Source organism: Hippocampus comes, unplaced genomic scaffold (assembly GCF_001891065.2).
Source record: "Hippocampus comes isolate QL1 unplaced genomic scaffold, H_comes_QL1_v1.1 scaffold39, whole genome shotgun sequence".
NCBI lineage: Eukaryota > Metazoa > Chordata > Actinopteri > Syngnathiformes > Syngnathidae > Hippocampus > Hippocampus comes.
Window position 1 is genome coordinate 3,904,962 of NW_017842054.1, and position 17,680 is coordinate 3,922,641.

General features: G+C 44.6%; 1 protein-coding gene across 1 annotated transcript in view; it reads right to left on the reverse strand.

Moving 5' to 3' along the window:
* LOC109510088 (disintegrin and metalloproteinase domain-containing protein 12-like) overlaps positions 1–17,680 on the reverse strand; it is a 76,138-nt gene that overhangs the window by 57,065 nt on the left and 1,393 nt on the right. The window contains exons 2-3 of the mRNA XM_019860150.1: positions 7,625–7,737; positions 414–487 (exon numbers count right to left, since the gene is read on the reverse strand). Coding sequence (XP_019715709.1) covers positions 414–487; positions 7,625–7,737 — 187 coding nt within the window. The remainder of the gene's footprint in view (positions 1–413; positions 488–7,624; positions 7,738–17,680) is intronic.

Consider the following 17,680-nt stretch of genomic DNA (forward strand, 5'->3'; position numbering starts at 1 on the left):
TCCCCCCGCCCCTCGCTGCCCCGTCCACTGTTATTCTCGGCGGTCCGGAGGGGAGCGATGAGAACAGAGAGAGAGGCGAAGCGAGGGGAGAGAGAGAGCGAGAAAACAAGCTCGTCCTCAAGTGTTTCTCCTCCGCCGCCGCCGCCGCCGTCTTCTTCATTGCCTTTCATCTCTTTTTTGGCCCTTCAGAGAAAGTGAACTTTGAAAAGGGCAAAACCGCGAGGGGATATATTATTTTCTCCCCCCCCCCGCCCCCCCTCCCCTTTTAATTCACTCGATCATAGTCCAAACTTCGATGACTTCTCCATTCTTGCATGGCGAGAGCAGCCCATTCATCTGTTTTGTAATTAAAAATGGATGCGTCTCGTGTCCACGATGACCGCTCGCGATGAATCGCATGAAAACTCACTCACTCGTTTTTCTCCAGCAGCAGGACGAGCTGTTGGCCTTCGGCACGGACCAGCAGGCGCAGTGACGGCGGATAACCCTGGAACAGGGGGGGGAAAAAAAGGGGGGGGATGAACGGCAGGGACGATGGCAACCTGATCAAACCCATCCTGCCTTCACCTCGCTCTGACACAAAAAGCAAAGCAGGATGCGAAGACGCACAATGGAGACGGCGGGGTAACGGAAGGCCGCTTCCGCATCATCCGTTTCCCGTGAGCTCGGACAAAAGTATTGGGACAGGAAGTGAATGTGGGAGAATGTCTCGAGTCGGTGCTCGATTTTGAAGGCATTTCTTCAAGTCTCACCGTTCGACTGATCAAAATATCAAGTCGGACGTTGGTCTCACGGTAAAATAAAACTCCTGCGGACAAATTTGGTCAATTTCCCATTTTCGAGATCGTTGATTAGTCTGTACATGGTCTGTTTTTTTTCTGTTTTTTTTTAACAAATTATTCACTAATCGACAGTGTTTAAAATACACTTACAGCAAATCTCTCAACTGTATAAAACGATCTGAGAAGTGTTGTGACCCCCACTTTTGACTCTGTGGGAGCGTGGCAGCGTTATATCTCCTCAAGCTTGGAAGTGACAATGAGTAAGAAATCCTCAGTGGACAATAATGAGTAAAAATAGAAAAGTTAGATACATTTGCTTAAACCCTGAAGGCTGGGAAAAAAAAAGTATATTTTTTTTAAACCCATATTGGGTCGTTCTTTATTCATTTTAGGTGATTTTTAACCCGCGGTTTTGAGGGTTTCGGCCGCTTTTCTTAAAAATGGCCGAATACTTTTTGTGATAGCTCATCTTTTTTTTTTTTTTTGTATTGCATCACTCACGGTTCTGAGAATTTTGGAAAGACGATGTCGCTTTATTGATGCAGTGTTTTGGTAACTCAAGAAATACGCCGTTTTTTTTTTTATTTCCTGAATAGTCGTGGTTTTAATGAGGTGATGATTCATTTTTTTTAAAAACTAGTTGAGACTGACTCTACGGAAGCTAAGCTGGTTGCAGGCAAGCAGTGCACTCCGTCTGAGATAGAACAATCGTTAGCTTCCGAATTAAAAAAAGGGTCACCTTCTCCTCTCTTAAAAGGCATCAGCAGTGGTTCAACCTATCTGATGTCATTAAAAACCAAACGCCTAATCAACCTCATCGGGCTTAAAGTTGCACCTCGCTCTGCCTTTCCAGAGTAGCTGATAAATGGGGGTAATTAACAACCCTTCTCCGCCTTCACCCGGCAGGTGACCGACTTTTTGCGGGGAACACCGAGTAGGAACGGGAAGCTCGCCGCAACAGGAAAAATGTTTAAGGAGTTGTCAACACCTACGCACGCACGCGCGCTTCTGCCTGGAGGCTCTTTCTAAGAAGCATTTTGATCGATGCATTTTATTTTCCGTAGCGCTGCAAAGGGTCTGCTTGGCAGCGCATATGGAAAGCGTTTGTCAATCGCGGCCACGACTCCACAAAGACGAGAAAGGTTGGAATACTGATGGCGTCTGCAGGGGAAATGAAAAAAAAAACAAAAAAAAAAGAACATGTCCAACTCGGATGATACTAGAAAGGCGAGGTAAGACGTTCGTTCTCAAGGGCCGAACAATCACGATATGGATCGTGTATATTATACAGCGAGAGCCCGCTCCCGCCCCCCCCCCCCATTAATTTCTGAATGCGGCCTTTGTTATAATAAATCAATCAGCCAGTGCCTGCTTGAAGTGTTTCCTTGCCTTGTGCTGCCTAATGCACTGGGCTCCAGTCATTCATTTTTTTAAGGGCACACCGAACAACTGAATGGCACATTTGAGCAACGGTCTGAATTTTCAAACGCCTGGAGTGAAGCAGTGCGTGGTTCCGACGGTGCCTACGGTAAAGTACAGCGGTTTTGCTGCTCTACAGTTCTTGGTCTCAGTTTTGTACAATCAACCCCCCCCCCCCCCCCCCCAAAAAAAGCAATGTAACACTTTTAAAGGATCCACAATGACGTCCCTTTTGTGTATTTCTGCTTATAGTCTCCTTGGCAGAGTAAAAGCGAGATGAATTTGAACATAAACAAACGGACAAAAACAATTGGTGGGGGTGGGCGCTCCGTCTAGAAATGAAGCTTGTCATCAAAATTGAGCGATGACTCACAAGTGCTCTTCTGTCATCTTGAAACACTCTAAATGGATGCACATGCGGCCATAAAACAAGCGCCCCGACATTAAACTAGCATTCGAACACGTGTTGGATTCTTGGTTTTTGTGGCGCGGCAGCATGACTCAAACAAATGCTGTGGTTTGAGGGTGAGTTTCTTTTTTTTTTTTAAAGCTGTGGACACTCTGTTCTGGTGTATTCTTGGCAGCGATAACAAATTAGAAAAGAAAATCAGTTCTACTTTTACAGATGCTATTAGATATACAGTCAAACCTCGGTTTTCGAACGTCTCGGTTCTCGACCAATTCGGTTTTCGAGCAAAAATTTCGAGTTTTTTCTGCCTCGGATGACGAACAAATTTCAGTTCTCGAACAAACGGAGCGCACTTGAATGCACCACTTGACTCCTCTCGCCTTCCTTCCACGAGGAAATGACGCTTCCTCGGGTAGACGAAGTGACGCTTCCTCGTGTCGCTTTCTATTGTGAACAGACGTGTTCAATAAAGATGTTTTTATTCAAAAGAGCGCGGTATCGGTTTTCGAACAATTTCGGTTTTCGAACAGCCTTCTGGAACGGATTCTGGACGAAAACCGAGGTTTGACTGTATATTGTTTTCGTTAACTATTGATGGTTTCTCTAATTGCGACGTAACACGGGTGGTGCTAAGAAGTGGATAGAGTCAGGTAAGTCCCTTGCTATCAAATTCACGGGCTGCCACTGCATCTTGATATGGTTCTTGATCGTCGAAAATTCCAGGGCTCCCACTAATCTCATGAAAACGGCTCAAAAAGTTTTATAGAATTCATGCGCTTTAAAACACACGAAAATGCCATTAAAAAGACATTGTGATCGTTATAAGAGCTCTCCCTTCACTTCTGATGCAATGGACTATTCCATCTTCTTATTCGGATGTGTATCTCTCTTTTCTTTTTCTTTTTTATTTTTTAGACGACCAAACGTTTCAACCTTCTTCACGTGATACAGAACGTATGAACTGACAACAGCAGGAGCCAAATGCTTTTCTTGCCAGCAGCGGTCGCGCTGCTGTCAGTGTCAGCCGAGGACGACGCAGTCGCGACAAACTGGAAAGTGACAGGAGTGACACTTTTCATTCGGAAAATGTGAACATTAACGCAGCCGAAATGTGAAACTATATTCAATGTTCTTATGAATATATGTCATGTGGAAGGTTTGCCTTGGCCCCACCCCAAATGACTAAATACGTCCCTGCTGATCGACCTTGGTGAAGGTGAAATGTTGTTCGAGTGAGCGCTTCGTCGGAATGGCCTTGCGAGTACCTACCCCTCGCTCCAGTAGGCTGAGGGGTCCGCTGTGTCGGCCCGTAAGCAGCAAAGGTACGGTGGTCTCGCGGCGTTGTGCTTGAGTCGGCCGCTCGGCCTTGGCAGAGGCACTTCCTGTTAAACACAAAGCGACAACACATGAGCTCGACATGAGTGATGACTTTCAACCCCACGGGGGGGGTTTAAAAGATGACGAGACAAAATCTCACGCGTTACCTGGACAGATAATCGGGCCAAATGGGAACATTTTCGCCTCAAAAGTCAGCAAATTTGATCATGGGATGTCGCGGTAGGATTAACCGCAGTAATTGGCCTTTGCTATCGGGTGATGAATGTGATCAGGTGATTAGACATTGATGGTCACAATGGAGAAAACTATGGCCTTGCAACTTCAATGAGTTTGCTACCATTCTAAGGGTATTTGAGGTCATACAGTGAGCATTAAAAAAAATTAAAAAGCCAGGAAAAATATGCTTCTGAAGTCACACAAAAACTCTTGACTCATGCAAGATGTCATTTGAGACCATACGAGCTTGGTTACCACAACAAATTAAATTCATGAGCGGTGGCTGGATAGAGTAGCCAAAGATTGCTTACTTTAGAATGTCTTCACTCAAGAAAAAGTCAAAAGTCGTCCTTTGAAAAATAAAAACAAATAAACATTGACGAGTGAGAGTATTCAATGGGGGGCGGGTGGGGGGAGGTAATTAATTAATTATGGTTAACGAATATGTAAATTCAGACCCGACCAAAATAAAACAATTCCATCAAAAAACAATTCAACAATCGTAAATTAAATCTTTATGACAAGTCACAAATTAAGGCAGATTCAGCCACCACCAAAATGAAAACTGTGCTCGTGTGCGCTCATATGACCGCCCGATGTCAAACGTTGCCGTCGTTTACAGCGGCGTTGGTGATGTCACAGAAGCGCCTCTGACAACCTCAAAATATCCGAAATAGAAGTGTTGTTTTGTAACAAAAAATACTCAAGTAAAAGTGAAAACGTAGCTCACTCTGACACGTGGAATTTGTTCCAAATATTACGAAAACGTAAGTGAGTCTAACCAAACCACCTTTAAGTCAGGGTACCGCTGTCTAAAAAAGAAGAGATGAAATGCATCCGTTTTGGGATTTCTCATCGCATCGCGTCGGAGCTTTGAAGCTCCGCCGTCTTATTCTCTGTGCAAATGTCAATCAAAACGGAGCCCCCGTTACCCAGCTTCTTGTATTGGATCTCATCCGACAGAACCTCACAAAGCGTCTCCTCGCGAGTGTATCTTGGAATCTCAGGCCCCCATCGCAAATTGGGCTGTTTGAGTTGAGTGAAGAAAAAAAAAAAAATACGTTTTTTTCCCAGAGATACGCGGCATCGCAGCGGGACACGGCAACTGGATCACAACCGCATCAATAATACACGCGCGCTGTTTACTGTGTGAAAAACCTCCGCCTTTAGGAACGGGCACACAGGATGGAAAAATTCCCCTTCCGCGTGATCAGATGGAGGCCTTTAAATGCGTTTCCTCCCATCGCTATTCATGAGGTCACATGAGCGAGTTGTAAATACGGCGTGCGTGTGATGAAACGTATTAAGACAAAATCAAGGCAAATCTGGGAAACCGTATTCCCGCCGCGGTCTTCCAGTTCTCCTCCCACGCACAACGGGAGGAGAGGAGTCGAAGGGTGAGGAAGGAGGAGGAAAACGGCGGTAAGATTTTCGGGGTGCCACAACAAAAGAACGACAACTCAAGCCGTGGCCTGTTTTTGACGGTCCCTCGGGACACAAGCGTACGGCGTCTGTGGGAATGTGTGGCAAGGCAAGAGGGAAAAGAGGAGGTGCACCCGGAGTTCAGTGGTGCACTCCTGCCTTGGCACATACAATGTTTACCATCCCATTCCTCCCCAGGGGGGTCATGTCTTCATTTATAGCCGGGATACGTCCGTAAATAAAGTCTGTCGTTCCTCTTTGAAGACGAGTCGAGACTGCATTTCCGTCAACTTCAAACGCTGGAAATGAGTGCGCATTGATCCATAAAAACAAGAGCGTGCGACGTGTCGGATTGTTGCTTTAGAAATGGATCAGGGTGACCTTCAATAAATGCTGCGGTTTGAAGGCTAATTAAAAAAAAAAAAGAAGGAGCAATCAAAAGGAAAGTCACGCAGGCTTGTTAACGAAAGATTTGTCATTCACGTCATATATTAACGATGGGACTCGCCTATGCACCCGGAAAGTCGTGCAACTTGTATAGCTGCGCGTCCATCCATTTTCTGTCGCGCTTGTTTTAATGAAGGTCAAGGGTGAGGTGGAATCTATCCCAGATGTGCCTTCCGATTGAAAAAATTTTTCATTTCGAGAGTGTCGTCGCAGTGGGGGCAGTCAACAGCAGAGAGGCCGGCCGAGCGATCTCAGAGTGCAAAAAAACAACAGACGTACCGGCGTAAAAAGCCATCATACGCAAGCACTACGAGCAAGCTTGCGGCGGGGACAACGGTTGTCCTTGCGCACCATCCAAACTAAACCAAGAAACTAAGTGCAGTGTGAAAAGGGCTTTAGTATTACTACTGTATTGCAGCATTCATTTTAAATTCTTGATTCCATTTAAAAAATGTCCTACCATGTCAAAGCACACCGTCGAGTTAGACCACGGCTAATAATAAACAGTGAAAGATTTTACCTAAAAAGGGTTCTCGAGAGTTGACGGTAGACCAATTTCTGATTTCGGAGGAAAACAAATCCAGCGAAGAGAATAATGAAAGAGCTCAAACACAAATCGTTTCACAATGTCAACTTTCGACAATGGAGACTTTGTACAGCATTCAAACCAATTGTGGACTGCACATAAATCTTCACGTCAAATCAAGTTGTGTTTGCAGGAAGGACCTTTATGGAATAAGCGCCCTTGTACCTCCACCAAGGCAAAACATTTCCTTTCGCTTACTTCTCATCCATCAACTCACTCCGTTTTTATTTCCCAAGTGACAACACATCAATAGAATTAGAGGAGAAGTTGAGAAGGTGCTAATCCCCCCCCCCACGAGGTTTGACTGTATATTGTTTTCGTTAACTATTGATGGTTTCTCTAATTGCGACGTAACACGGGTGGTGCTAAGAAGTGGATAGAGTCAGGTAAGTCCCTTGCTATCAAATTCACGGGCTGCCACTGCATCTTGATATGGTTCTTGATCGTCGAAAATTCCAGGGCTCCCACTAATCTCATGAAAACGGCTCAAAAAGTTTTATAGAATTCATGCGCTTTAAAACACACGAAAATGCCATTAAAAAGACATTGTGATCGTTATAAGAGCTCTCCCTTCACTTCTGATGCAATGGACTATTCCATCTTCTTATTCGGATGTGTATCTCTCTTTTCTTTTTCTTTTTTATTTTTTAGACGACCAAACGTTTCAACCTTCTTCACGTGATACAGAACGTATGAACTGACAACAGCAGGAGCCAAATGCTTTTCTTGCCAGCAGCGGTCGCGCTGCTGTCAGTGTCAGCCGAGGACGACGCAGTCGCGACAAACTGGAAAGTGACAGGAGTGACACTTTTCATTCGGAAAATGTGAACATTAACGCAGCCGAAATGTGAAACTATATTCAATGTTCTTATGAATATATGTCATGTGGAAGGTTTGCCTTGGCCCCACCCCAAATGACTAAATACGTCCCTGCTGATCGACCTTGGTGAAGGTGAAATGTTGTTCGAGTGAGCGCTTCGTCGGAATGGCCTTGCGAGTACCTACCCCTCGCTCCAGTAGGCTGAGGGGTCCGCTGTGTCGGCCCGTAAGCAGCAAAGGTACGGTGGTCTCGCGGCGTTGTGCTTGAGTCGGCCGCTCGGCCTTGGCAGAGGCACTTCCTGTTAAACACAAAGCGACAACACATGAGCTCGACATGAGTGATGACTTTCAACCCCACGGGGGGGGTTTAAAAGATGACGAGACAAAATCTCACGCGTTACCTGGACAGATAATCGGGCCAAATGGGAACATTTTCGCCTCAAAAGTCAGCAAATTTGATCATGGGATGTCGCGGTAGGATTAACCGCAGTAATTGGCCTTTGCTATCGGGTGATGAATGTGATCAGGTGATTAGACATTGATGGTCACAATGGAGAAAACTATGGCCTTGCAACTTCAATGAGTTTGCTACCATTCTAAGGGTATTTGAGGTCATACAGTGAGCATTAAAAAAAATTAAAAAGCCAGGAAAAATATGCTTCTGAAGTCACACAAAAACTCTTGACTCATGCAAGATGTCATTTGAGACCATACGAGCTTGGTTACCACAACAAATTAAATTCATGAGCGGTGGCTGGATAGAGTAGCCAAAGATTGCTTACTTTAGAATGTCTTCACTCAAGAAAAAGTCAAAAGTCGTCCTTTAAAAAATAAAAACAAATAAAAATTGACGAGTGAGAGTATTCAATGGGGGGCGGGTGGGGGGAGGTAATTAATTAATTATGGTTAACGAATATGTAAATTCAGACCCGACCAAAATAAAACAATTCCATCAAAAAACAATTCAACAATCGTAAATTAAATCTTTATGACAAGTCACAAATTAAGGCAGATTCAGCCACCACCAAAATGAAAACTGTGCTCGTGTGCGCTCATATGACCGCCCGATGTCAAACGTTGCCGTCGTTTACAGCGGCGTTGGTGATGTCACAGAAGCGCCTCTGACAACCTCAAAATATCCGAAATAGAAGTGTTGTTTTGTAACAAAAAATACTCAAGTAAAAGTGAAAACGTAGCTCACTCTGACACGTGGAATTTGTTCCAAATATTACGAAAACGTAAGTGAGTCTAACCAAACCACCTTTAAGTCAGGGTACCGCTGTCTAAAAAAGAAGAGATGAAATGCATCCGTTTTGGGATTTCTCATCGCATCGCGTCGGAGCTTTGAAGCTCCGCCGTCTTATTCTCTGTGCAAATGTCAATCAAAACGGAGCCCCCGTTACCCAGCTTCTTGTATTGGATCTCATCCGACAGAACCTCACAAAGCGTCTCCTCGCGAGTGTATCTTGGAATCTCAGGCCCCCATCGCAAATTGGGCTATTTGAGTTGAGTGAAGAAAAAAAAAAAAATACGTTTTTTTCCCAGAGATACGCGGCATCGCAGCGGGACACGGCAACTGGATCACAACCGCATCAATAATACACGCGCGCTGTTTACTGTGTGAAAAACCTCCGCCTTTAGGAACGGGCACACAGGATGGAAAAATTCCCCTTCCGCGTGATCAGATGGAGGCCTTTAAATGCGTTTCCTCCCATCGCTATTCATGAGGTCACATGAGCGAGTTGTAAATACGGCGTGCGTGTGATGAAACGTATTAAGACAAAATCAAGGCAAATCTGGGAAACCGTATTCCCGCCGCGGTCTTCCAGTTCTCCTCCCACGCACAACGGGAGGAGAGGAGTCGAAGGGTGAGGAAGGAGGAGGAAAACGGCGGTAATATTTTCGGGGTGCCACAACAAAAGAACGACAACTCAAGCCGTGGCCTGTTTTTGACGGTCCCTCGGGACACAAGCGTACGGCGTCTGTGGGAATGTGTGGCAAGGCAAGAGGGAAAAGAGGGGGTGCACCCGGAGTTCAGTGGTGCACTCCTGCCTTGGCACATACAATGTTTACCATCCCATTCCTCCCCAGGGGGGTCATGTCTTCATTTATAGCCGGGATACGTCCGTAAATAAAGTCTGTCGTTCCTCTTTGAAGACGAGTCGAGACTGCATTTCCGTCAACTTCAAACGCTGGAAATGAGTGCGCATTGATCCATAAAAACAAGAGCGTGCGACGTGTCGGATTGTTGCTTTAGAAATGGATCAGGGTGACCTTCAATAAATGCTGCGGTTTGAAGGCTAATTAAAAAAAAAAAAGAAGGAGCAATCAAAAGGAAAGTCACGCAGGCTTGTTAACGAAAGATTTGTCATTCACGTCATATATTAACGATGGGACTCGCCTATGCACCCGGAAAGTCGTGCAACTTGTATAGCTGCGCGTCCATCCATTTTCTGTCGCGCTTGTTTTAATGAAGGTCAAGGGTGAGGTGGAATCTATCCCAGATGTGCCTTCCGATTGAAAAAATTTTTCATTTCGAGAGTGTCGTCGCAGTGGGGGCAGTCAACAGCAGAGAGGCCGGCCGAGCGATCTCAGAGTGCAAAAAAACAACAGACGTACCGGCGTAAAAAGCCATCATACGCAAGCACTACGAGCAAGCTTGCGGCGGGGACAACGGTTGTCCTTGCGCACCATCCAAACTAAACCAAGAAACTAAGTGCAGTGTGAAAAGGGCTTTAGTATTACTACTGTATTGCAGCATTCATTTTAAATTCTTGATTCCATTTAAAAAATGTCCTACCATGTCAAAGCACACCGTCGAGTTAGACCACGGCTAATAATAAACAGTGAAAGATTTTACCTAAAAAGGGTTCTCGAGAGTTGACGGTAGACCAATTTCTGATTTCGGAGGAAAACAAATCCAGCGAAGAGAATAATGAAAGAGCTCAAACACAAATCGTTTCACAATGTCAACTTTCGACAATGGAGACTTTGTACAGCATTCAAACCAATTGTGGACTGCACATAAATCTTCACGTCAAATCAAGTTGTGTTTGCAGGAAGGACCTTTATGGAATAAGCGCCCTTGTACCTCCACCAAGGCAAAACATTTCCTTTCGCTTACTTCTCATCCATCAACTCACTCCGTTTTTATTTCCCAAGTGACAACACATCAATAGAATTAGAGGAGAAGTTGAGAAGGTGCTAATCCCCCCCCCCAGCACCACCCCTTTCCCCGAACCGTAGCAAACAGGAATAACCTTTAAGATGGAATGCTTCGTCGTAATAGGAGGTTTTATCCAGTGTCATCCCGAGGGAGCGAGCGGTCGAGGAGTCAATTCCAGTCTTGTCTCACACAGATTTGAGCCTGATGGGAATTTAGCGGGGGGATTTAGGGATTAGCGGGAATTTATTACACATGTTGGGTCACCTCCCAGTCAGTGGTGATGGCTTGACAACCTCCCAATGTCATGTTTTTTTGTTGTTGTTGTTTTTTTGTTTGCTTGCTTTTACTTGTTCTTCCCAAAAAACAAAACAACTTGCATATTCCTTAAAAAGCACAAACATAAATACATATTTTCATGTATAAAGCACTTTTCGTCTCTCCGTTTCCTTACTCGGGCAACCTAATTAACGAACGGATGGAATGAAGAACAGAATCATGAAAAGGTGAGATGATGTCGGATAATCACCACTGATGGTTTGGTATACTTGCTTGAGTGTTCTTTATGCTATCGTTTTCTGAATAATTTATGCTGTCGTTTTCTGAATAATTCTTAAGTTACGTGAACATACCAATCACGTTCTCAGTTCGTTGTTTCCGAGTCATGTAACGTTAGCATATCGTACACTTGTTCAGCCTGTTGTTCTCTATTTTATTTTAAATTGCCTTTAAAGATGACGTCTGTTTTGGGTGTTGGATTTTATCAAATACATATCTCCCAAAAATGCGATTTATACTCCAGTGCGACCGATGTTTTTTTTCCTTCTTTATCATGCATTTTATGGTTGGTGTGACTGACACTCCGGAGTGACTTATAAATACGGTCATTCAGCCAAGACACAAACAAAAACCGAGTGCAGGTTATTACATACTTAATGGGGATCGTACCTGCCTTCAGCACTTGTCTGAACCCGATCAAGGAAGTGTAACAACACAACCATCAATCAAACACTCCACGGGAGAAGGCTGCGTTGTCTTGTCTACCGGATGCGTTTAGTACTTGTGACATGTGGAAAGGATCCTTCCAGACGGATCAGCATGGATGACACGGCCAGGCCGACGTCTGGTAACGTCGGCGTATCCGTGGCGTGCCTTCCGAAGATGACGCCAAATCGCGCCGCGAGGACCACTGAGGCGTCACAGAAGACGACAAACAAAGTCAATGGTAGCCTGATCTCAAAATGTCAAGTGACAAGCCACCCCCGACGGGCTTCGAAAGACAAACCACGGCCAGGTCATTTTCTAAACGGCTTCAGCAGACGTCACTCGTTTGAAACGGCGTGGCGGCTATTCGTCAGCGAGACGCACGATTTCCATCTCGGGCAGAAAAAAAAAAACAAAAAAGAAAAAAAAAACGCAGAGAGGTGGGCCGCGCTCCCACGGGGGAGATGCGAGAGAGAGAGAGGGATGTCTCGCTCTGGCTTTGTTTGGACAACGCAGACGGGCTAATCTTTCTATCAGGCCCCCATCGCAAATTGGGCTATTTGAGTTGAGTGAAGAAAAAAAAAAAAATACGTTTTTTTCCCAGAGATACGCGGCATCGCAGCGGGACACGGCAACTGGATCACAACCGCATCAATAATACACGCGCGCTGTTTACTGTGTGAAAAACCTCCGCCTTTAGGAACGGGCACACAGGATGGAAAAATTCCCCTTCCGCGTGATCAGATGGAGGCCTTTAAATGCGTTTCCTCCCATCGCTATTCATGAGGTCACATGAGCGAGTTGTAAATACGGCGTGCGTGTGATGAAACGTATTAAGACAAAATCAAGGCAAATCTGGGAAACCGTATTCCCGCCGCGGTCTTCCAGTTCTCCTCCCACGCACAACGGGAGGAGAGGAGTCGAAGGGTGAGGAAGGAGGAGGAAAACGGCGGTAATATTTTCGGGGTGCCACAACAAAAGAACGACAACTCAAGCCGTGGCCTGTTTTTGACGGTCCCTCGGGACACAAGCGTACGGCGTCTGTGGGAATGTGTGGCAAGGCAAGAGGGAAAAGAGGAGGTGCACCCGGAGTTCAGTGGTGCACTCCTGCCTTGGCACATACAATGTTTACCATCCCATTCCTCCCCAGGGGGGTCATGTCTTCATTTATAGCCGGGATACGTCCGTAAATAAAGTCTGTCGTTCCTCTTTGAAGACGAGTCGAGACTGCATTTCCGTCAACTTCAAACGCTGGAAATGAGTGCGCATTGATCCATAAAAACAAGAGCGTGCGACGTGTCGGATTGTTGCTTTAGAAATGGATCAGGGTGACCTTCAATAAATGCTGCGGTTTGAAGGCTAATTAAAAAAAAAAAAGAAGGAGCAATCAAAAGGAAAGTCACGCAGGCTTGTTAACGAAAGATTTGTCATTCACGTCATATATTAACGATGGGACTCGCCTATGCACCCGGAAAGTCGTGCAACTTGTATAGCTGCGCGTCCATCCATTTTCTGTCGCGCTTGTTTTAATGAAGGTCAAGGGTGAGGTGGAATCTATCCCAGATGTGCCTTCCGATTGAAAAAATTTTTCATTTCGAGAGTGTCGTCGCAGTGGGGGCAGTCAACAGCAGAGAGGCCGGCCGAGCGATCTCAGAGTGCAAAAAAACAACAGACGTACCGGCGTAAAAAGCCATCATACGCAAGCACTACGAGCAAGCTTGCGGCGGGGACAACGGTTGTCCTTGCGCACCATCCAAACTAAACCAAGAAACTAAGTGCAGTGTGAAAAGGGCTTTAGTATTACTACTGTATTGCAGCATTCATTTTAAATTCTTGATTCCATTTAAAAAATGTCCTACCATGTCAAAGCACACCGTCGAGTTAGACCACGGCTAATAATAAACAGTGAAAGATTTTACCTAAAAAGGGTTCTCGAGAGTTGACGGTAGACCAATTTCTGATTTCGGAGGAAAACAAATCCAGCGAAGAGAATAATGAAAGAGCTCAAACACAAATCGTTTCACAATGTCAACTTTCGACAATGGAGACTTTGTACAGCATTCAAACCAATTGTGGACTGCACATAAATCTTCACGTCAAATCAAGTTGTGTTTGCAGGAAGGACCTTTATGGAATAAGCGCCCTTGTACCTCCACCAAGGCAAAACATTTCCTTTCGCTTACTTCTCATCCATCAACTCACTCCGTTTTTATTTCCCAAGTGACAACACATCAATAGAATTAGAGGAGAAGTTGAGAAGGTGCTAATCCCCCCCCCCAGCACCACCCCTTTCCCCGAACCGTAGCAAACAGGAATAACCTTTAAGATGGAATGCTTCGTCGTAATAGGAGGTTTTATCCAGTGTCATCCCGAGGGAGCGAGCGGTCGAGGAGTCAATTCCAGTCTTGTCTCACACAGATTTGAGCCTGATGGGAATTTAGCGGGGGGATTTAGGGATTAGCGGGAATTTATTACACATGTTGGGTCACCTCCCAGTCAGTGGTGATGGCTTGACAACCTCCCAATGTCATGTTTTTTTGTTGTTGTTGTTTTTTTGTTTGCTTGCTTTTACTTGTTCTTCCCAAAAAACAAAACAACTTGCATATTCCTTAAAAAGCACAAACATAAATACATATTTTCATGTATAAAGCACTTTTCGTCTCTCCGTTTCCTTACTCGGGCAACCTAATTAACGAACGGATGGAATGAAGAACAGAATCATGAAAAGGTGAGATGATGTCGGATAATCACCACTGATGGTTTGGTATACTTGCTTGAGTGTTCTTTATGCTATCGTTTTCTGAATAATTTATGCTGTCGTTTTCTGAATAATTCTTAAGTTACGTGAACATACCAATCACGTTCTCAGTTCGTTGTTTCCGAGTCATGTAACGTTAGCATATCGTACACTTGTTCAGCCTGTTGTTCTCTATTTTATTTTAAATTGCCTTTAAAGATGACGTCTGTTTTGGGTGTTGGATTTTATCAAATACATATCTCCCAAAAATGCGATTTATACTCCAGTGCGACCGATGTTTTTTTTCCTTCTTTATCATGCATTTTATGGTTGGTGTGACTGACACTCCGGAGTGACTTATAAATACGGTCATTCAGCCAAGACACAAACAAAAACCGAGTGCAGGTTATTACATACTTAATGGGGATCGTACCTGCCTTCAGCACTTGTCTGAACCCGATCAAGGAAGTGTAACAACACAACCATCAATCAAACACTCCACGGGAGAAGGCTGCGTTGTCTTGTCTACCGGATGCGTTTAGTACTTGTGACATGTGGAAAGGATCCTTCCAGACGGATCAGCATGGATGACACGGCCAGGCCGACGTCTGGTAACGTCGGCGTATCCGTGGCGTGCCTTCCGAAGATGACGCCAAATCGCGCCGCGAGGACCACTGAGGCGTCACAGAAGACGACAAACAAAGTCAATGGTAGCCTGATCTCAAAATGTCAAGTGACAAGCCACCCCCGACGGGCTTCGAAAGACAAACCACGGCCAGGTCATTTTCTAAACGGCTTCAGCAGACGTCACTCGTTTGAAACGGCGTGGCGGCTATTCGTCAGCGAGACGCACGATTTCCATCTCGGGCAGAAAAAAAAAAACAAAAAAGAAAAAAAAAACGCAGAGAGGTGGGCCGCGCTCCCACGGGGGAGATGCGAGAGAGAGAGAGGGATGTCTCGCTCTGGCTTTGTTTGGCCAACGCAGACGTGCTAATCTTTCTAATGAATGCCGTCTGACGCTGCCGCCGAGACCAGGCGAGAGCCACAAATCCAAACCAGGTCATTTGGTTATCGGGCTAATTATTTATTGAGCTTTCTTTGCGCAAATATGAGAACAGAATCCTCCCCCTGACAAGCGGTTGACATGCATGAGGAGAGACGTGCCGAGCGATTCATCATCGTGGAAAAATACAAGATGTTAAATTATTTGGACTGCTGTTTTTATCGCCGACGCTGATAAAAACTTGATTTACACACGCATTTTATTTTCCTCCTAGTCTAGTAATAAATGTTGGATTGACTCTTTGTCATCCAACAAATACAGGACAATATATATATATTTTTTTATGAAGCGGGGGCAATTATCTTGATTTAATCACTACAGACAGTTTCATGGACTATACATTACTGCGCAAAAGTCTTAGGTCACCGCCCGATTTCGTTGTTTCAGCGCTGCTGTAATGATCGTGCATTAACTTGAATGTCAGCCGGTAGAGTGCAAACCTCCGCCGAGGCCCAACTGTTCACAAAAATGGAACAAAAGTGTCAAATTTGTGCTTGTTTTTCAGTTGGCAGGCTACTTCCTGGTTCACGGGGGATGATGGGCGGCACCGGCATGATTCTGTGCTCGACAGGCTAGCAGGTCTGCCTCATAGATTTGAGGTTCTCGGTTTGCATGTTCAGAGCGTGCTTGCCTGTTTTTTTGTTGGTTTTTTTTGCATATACTCCGACTCTAAATGATCCATAGGCATGAATATGAGTGCAAATGCTTGTTTGTCTGTATGCGCCCTCGACCCTGATGTAGAGTCGTTATACAAAAGGGATGGATGAATGTTTTCATTGCTAAATCAAGTTCTCAACTGTGTCCAGGTAGGCATCCCGATGCGATGCACGCTCTGATGTTTTCTTGACTGCATGTCGGGCGTTCTGCCATTTTTGGACGACTGAACTACTAAACTGAGCTCGGCCTGGATTTGGGCACGAATCAGTCAGCGCGTGGCAGAATCCCAACGTTGGCTCTCGTTGCAAATCTGACTTGCTCGTCTGGCAACTGCTTGGACACAGACCACTAAGTTCCTGCCTCTGCTTGTAAACACACTTTTATTTAGGTTTGGTTACATTGTCAAATAAGGTCAAAAGAGTTATCTATTTTTTTCCCACACAGAGATCACACATTGGATCTCATTAGTACCTAATATTGTGGCTTAGGTGGAAATTGGAAGAGCGCCATGACAAACAATCCACAGAGGCAGCGGAGTCGATACCCCGCTGATATCAAAGAGAAGCCTCGTGCTGCCCTACTTCGCACTATTTTTACTACACGCTGCATTCACACTTGGATCAACTCCTCCTGTGAGTGAAAGTTTTAACGACTCCGCTGAGATGATGATGTGAGCGCTAAACATCTGGATAGCATTCTCGACAATGTTGGGTGATAAAATAAATACATTTAAATCAAGAGCAATGATCGATATGGGTCTGACACAACAAAGGCCACCCAGAAAAATCAGCCAAAATATTATGAACAGCTTTAAGTTAGAGGAATATTTGTACACCACTGCAAACTGCAACCACAACAATGAAAAAAACATACAGTGGTGCCTTGGGATCTGAGTGGTTCAACCAGAAACATGAGATCCAAGTGCGTCAACTCATTCTGAGTGGTCCAACCAGAAACATGAGATCCAAGTGCGTCAACTCATGTCACAAGAGCAGTATTTCGGCAATTCAAGTGAACAAGTCTTTTAAAAAAAAAAATAAAAAATGAGGTCGCAAGCTGTTCCATGCCCCTCCTAGTTGAAGTTTACTGTCAAACTAAACGTCAAAGAAAGACAATTATATTTTATGCAAAACTATCACGTACAAGCCTTCAGTCCGACAACCTAAAGCTAAAGATAACACGATGGAAAAGTGTATAATGGTTATACGGTACTACACTTTAAGTGACTGATATTTTAAAACAAACAACACATTTAGATATCCAATATAACAGTAATGTCATACATTCTTTATCCTCTGCGAGGAGCTGAGCTGTTCAAACCCTACAGACGTTTATGTACAGCATACTAGATCTGTCTGTCCTTCTGCCCCCTGGTGGCCAAAGTGGGCAGCACATAGGCCATTCAATTGATGACAAAAACGGTTTCTTTTTAATTCAATTAGTTATTCCTGTATGTTTTTATACAGTAACAGTACAATATTATCGTGATATTTTCCTCATTAAAACACATTATACATTTCAACAGAATTTTATTTATTTAGTCTGAAACGAGGTGGGCAGCACATAGGCCATCCAATTGATGTTCAATATGACAAAAACTGTTTTTTTAATTCAATTAGTTATTCCTGTATGTTTTTA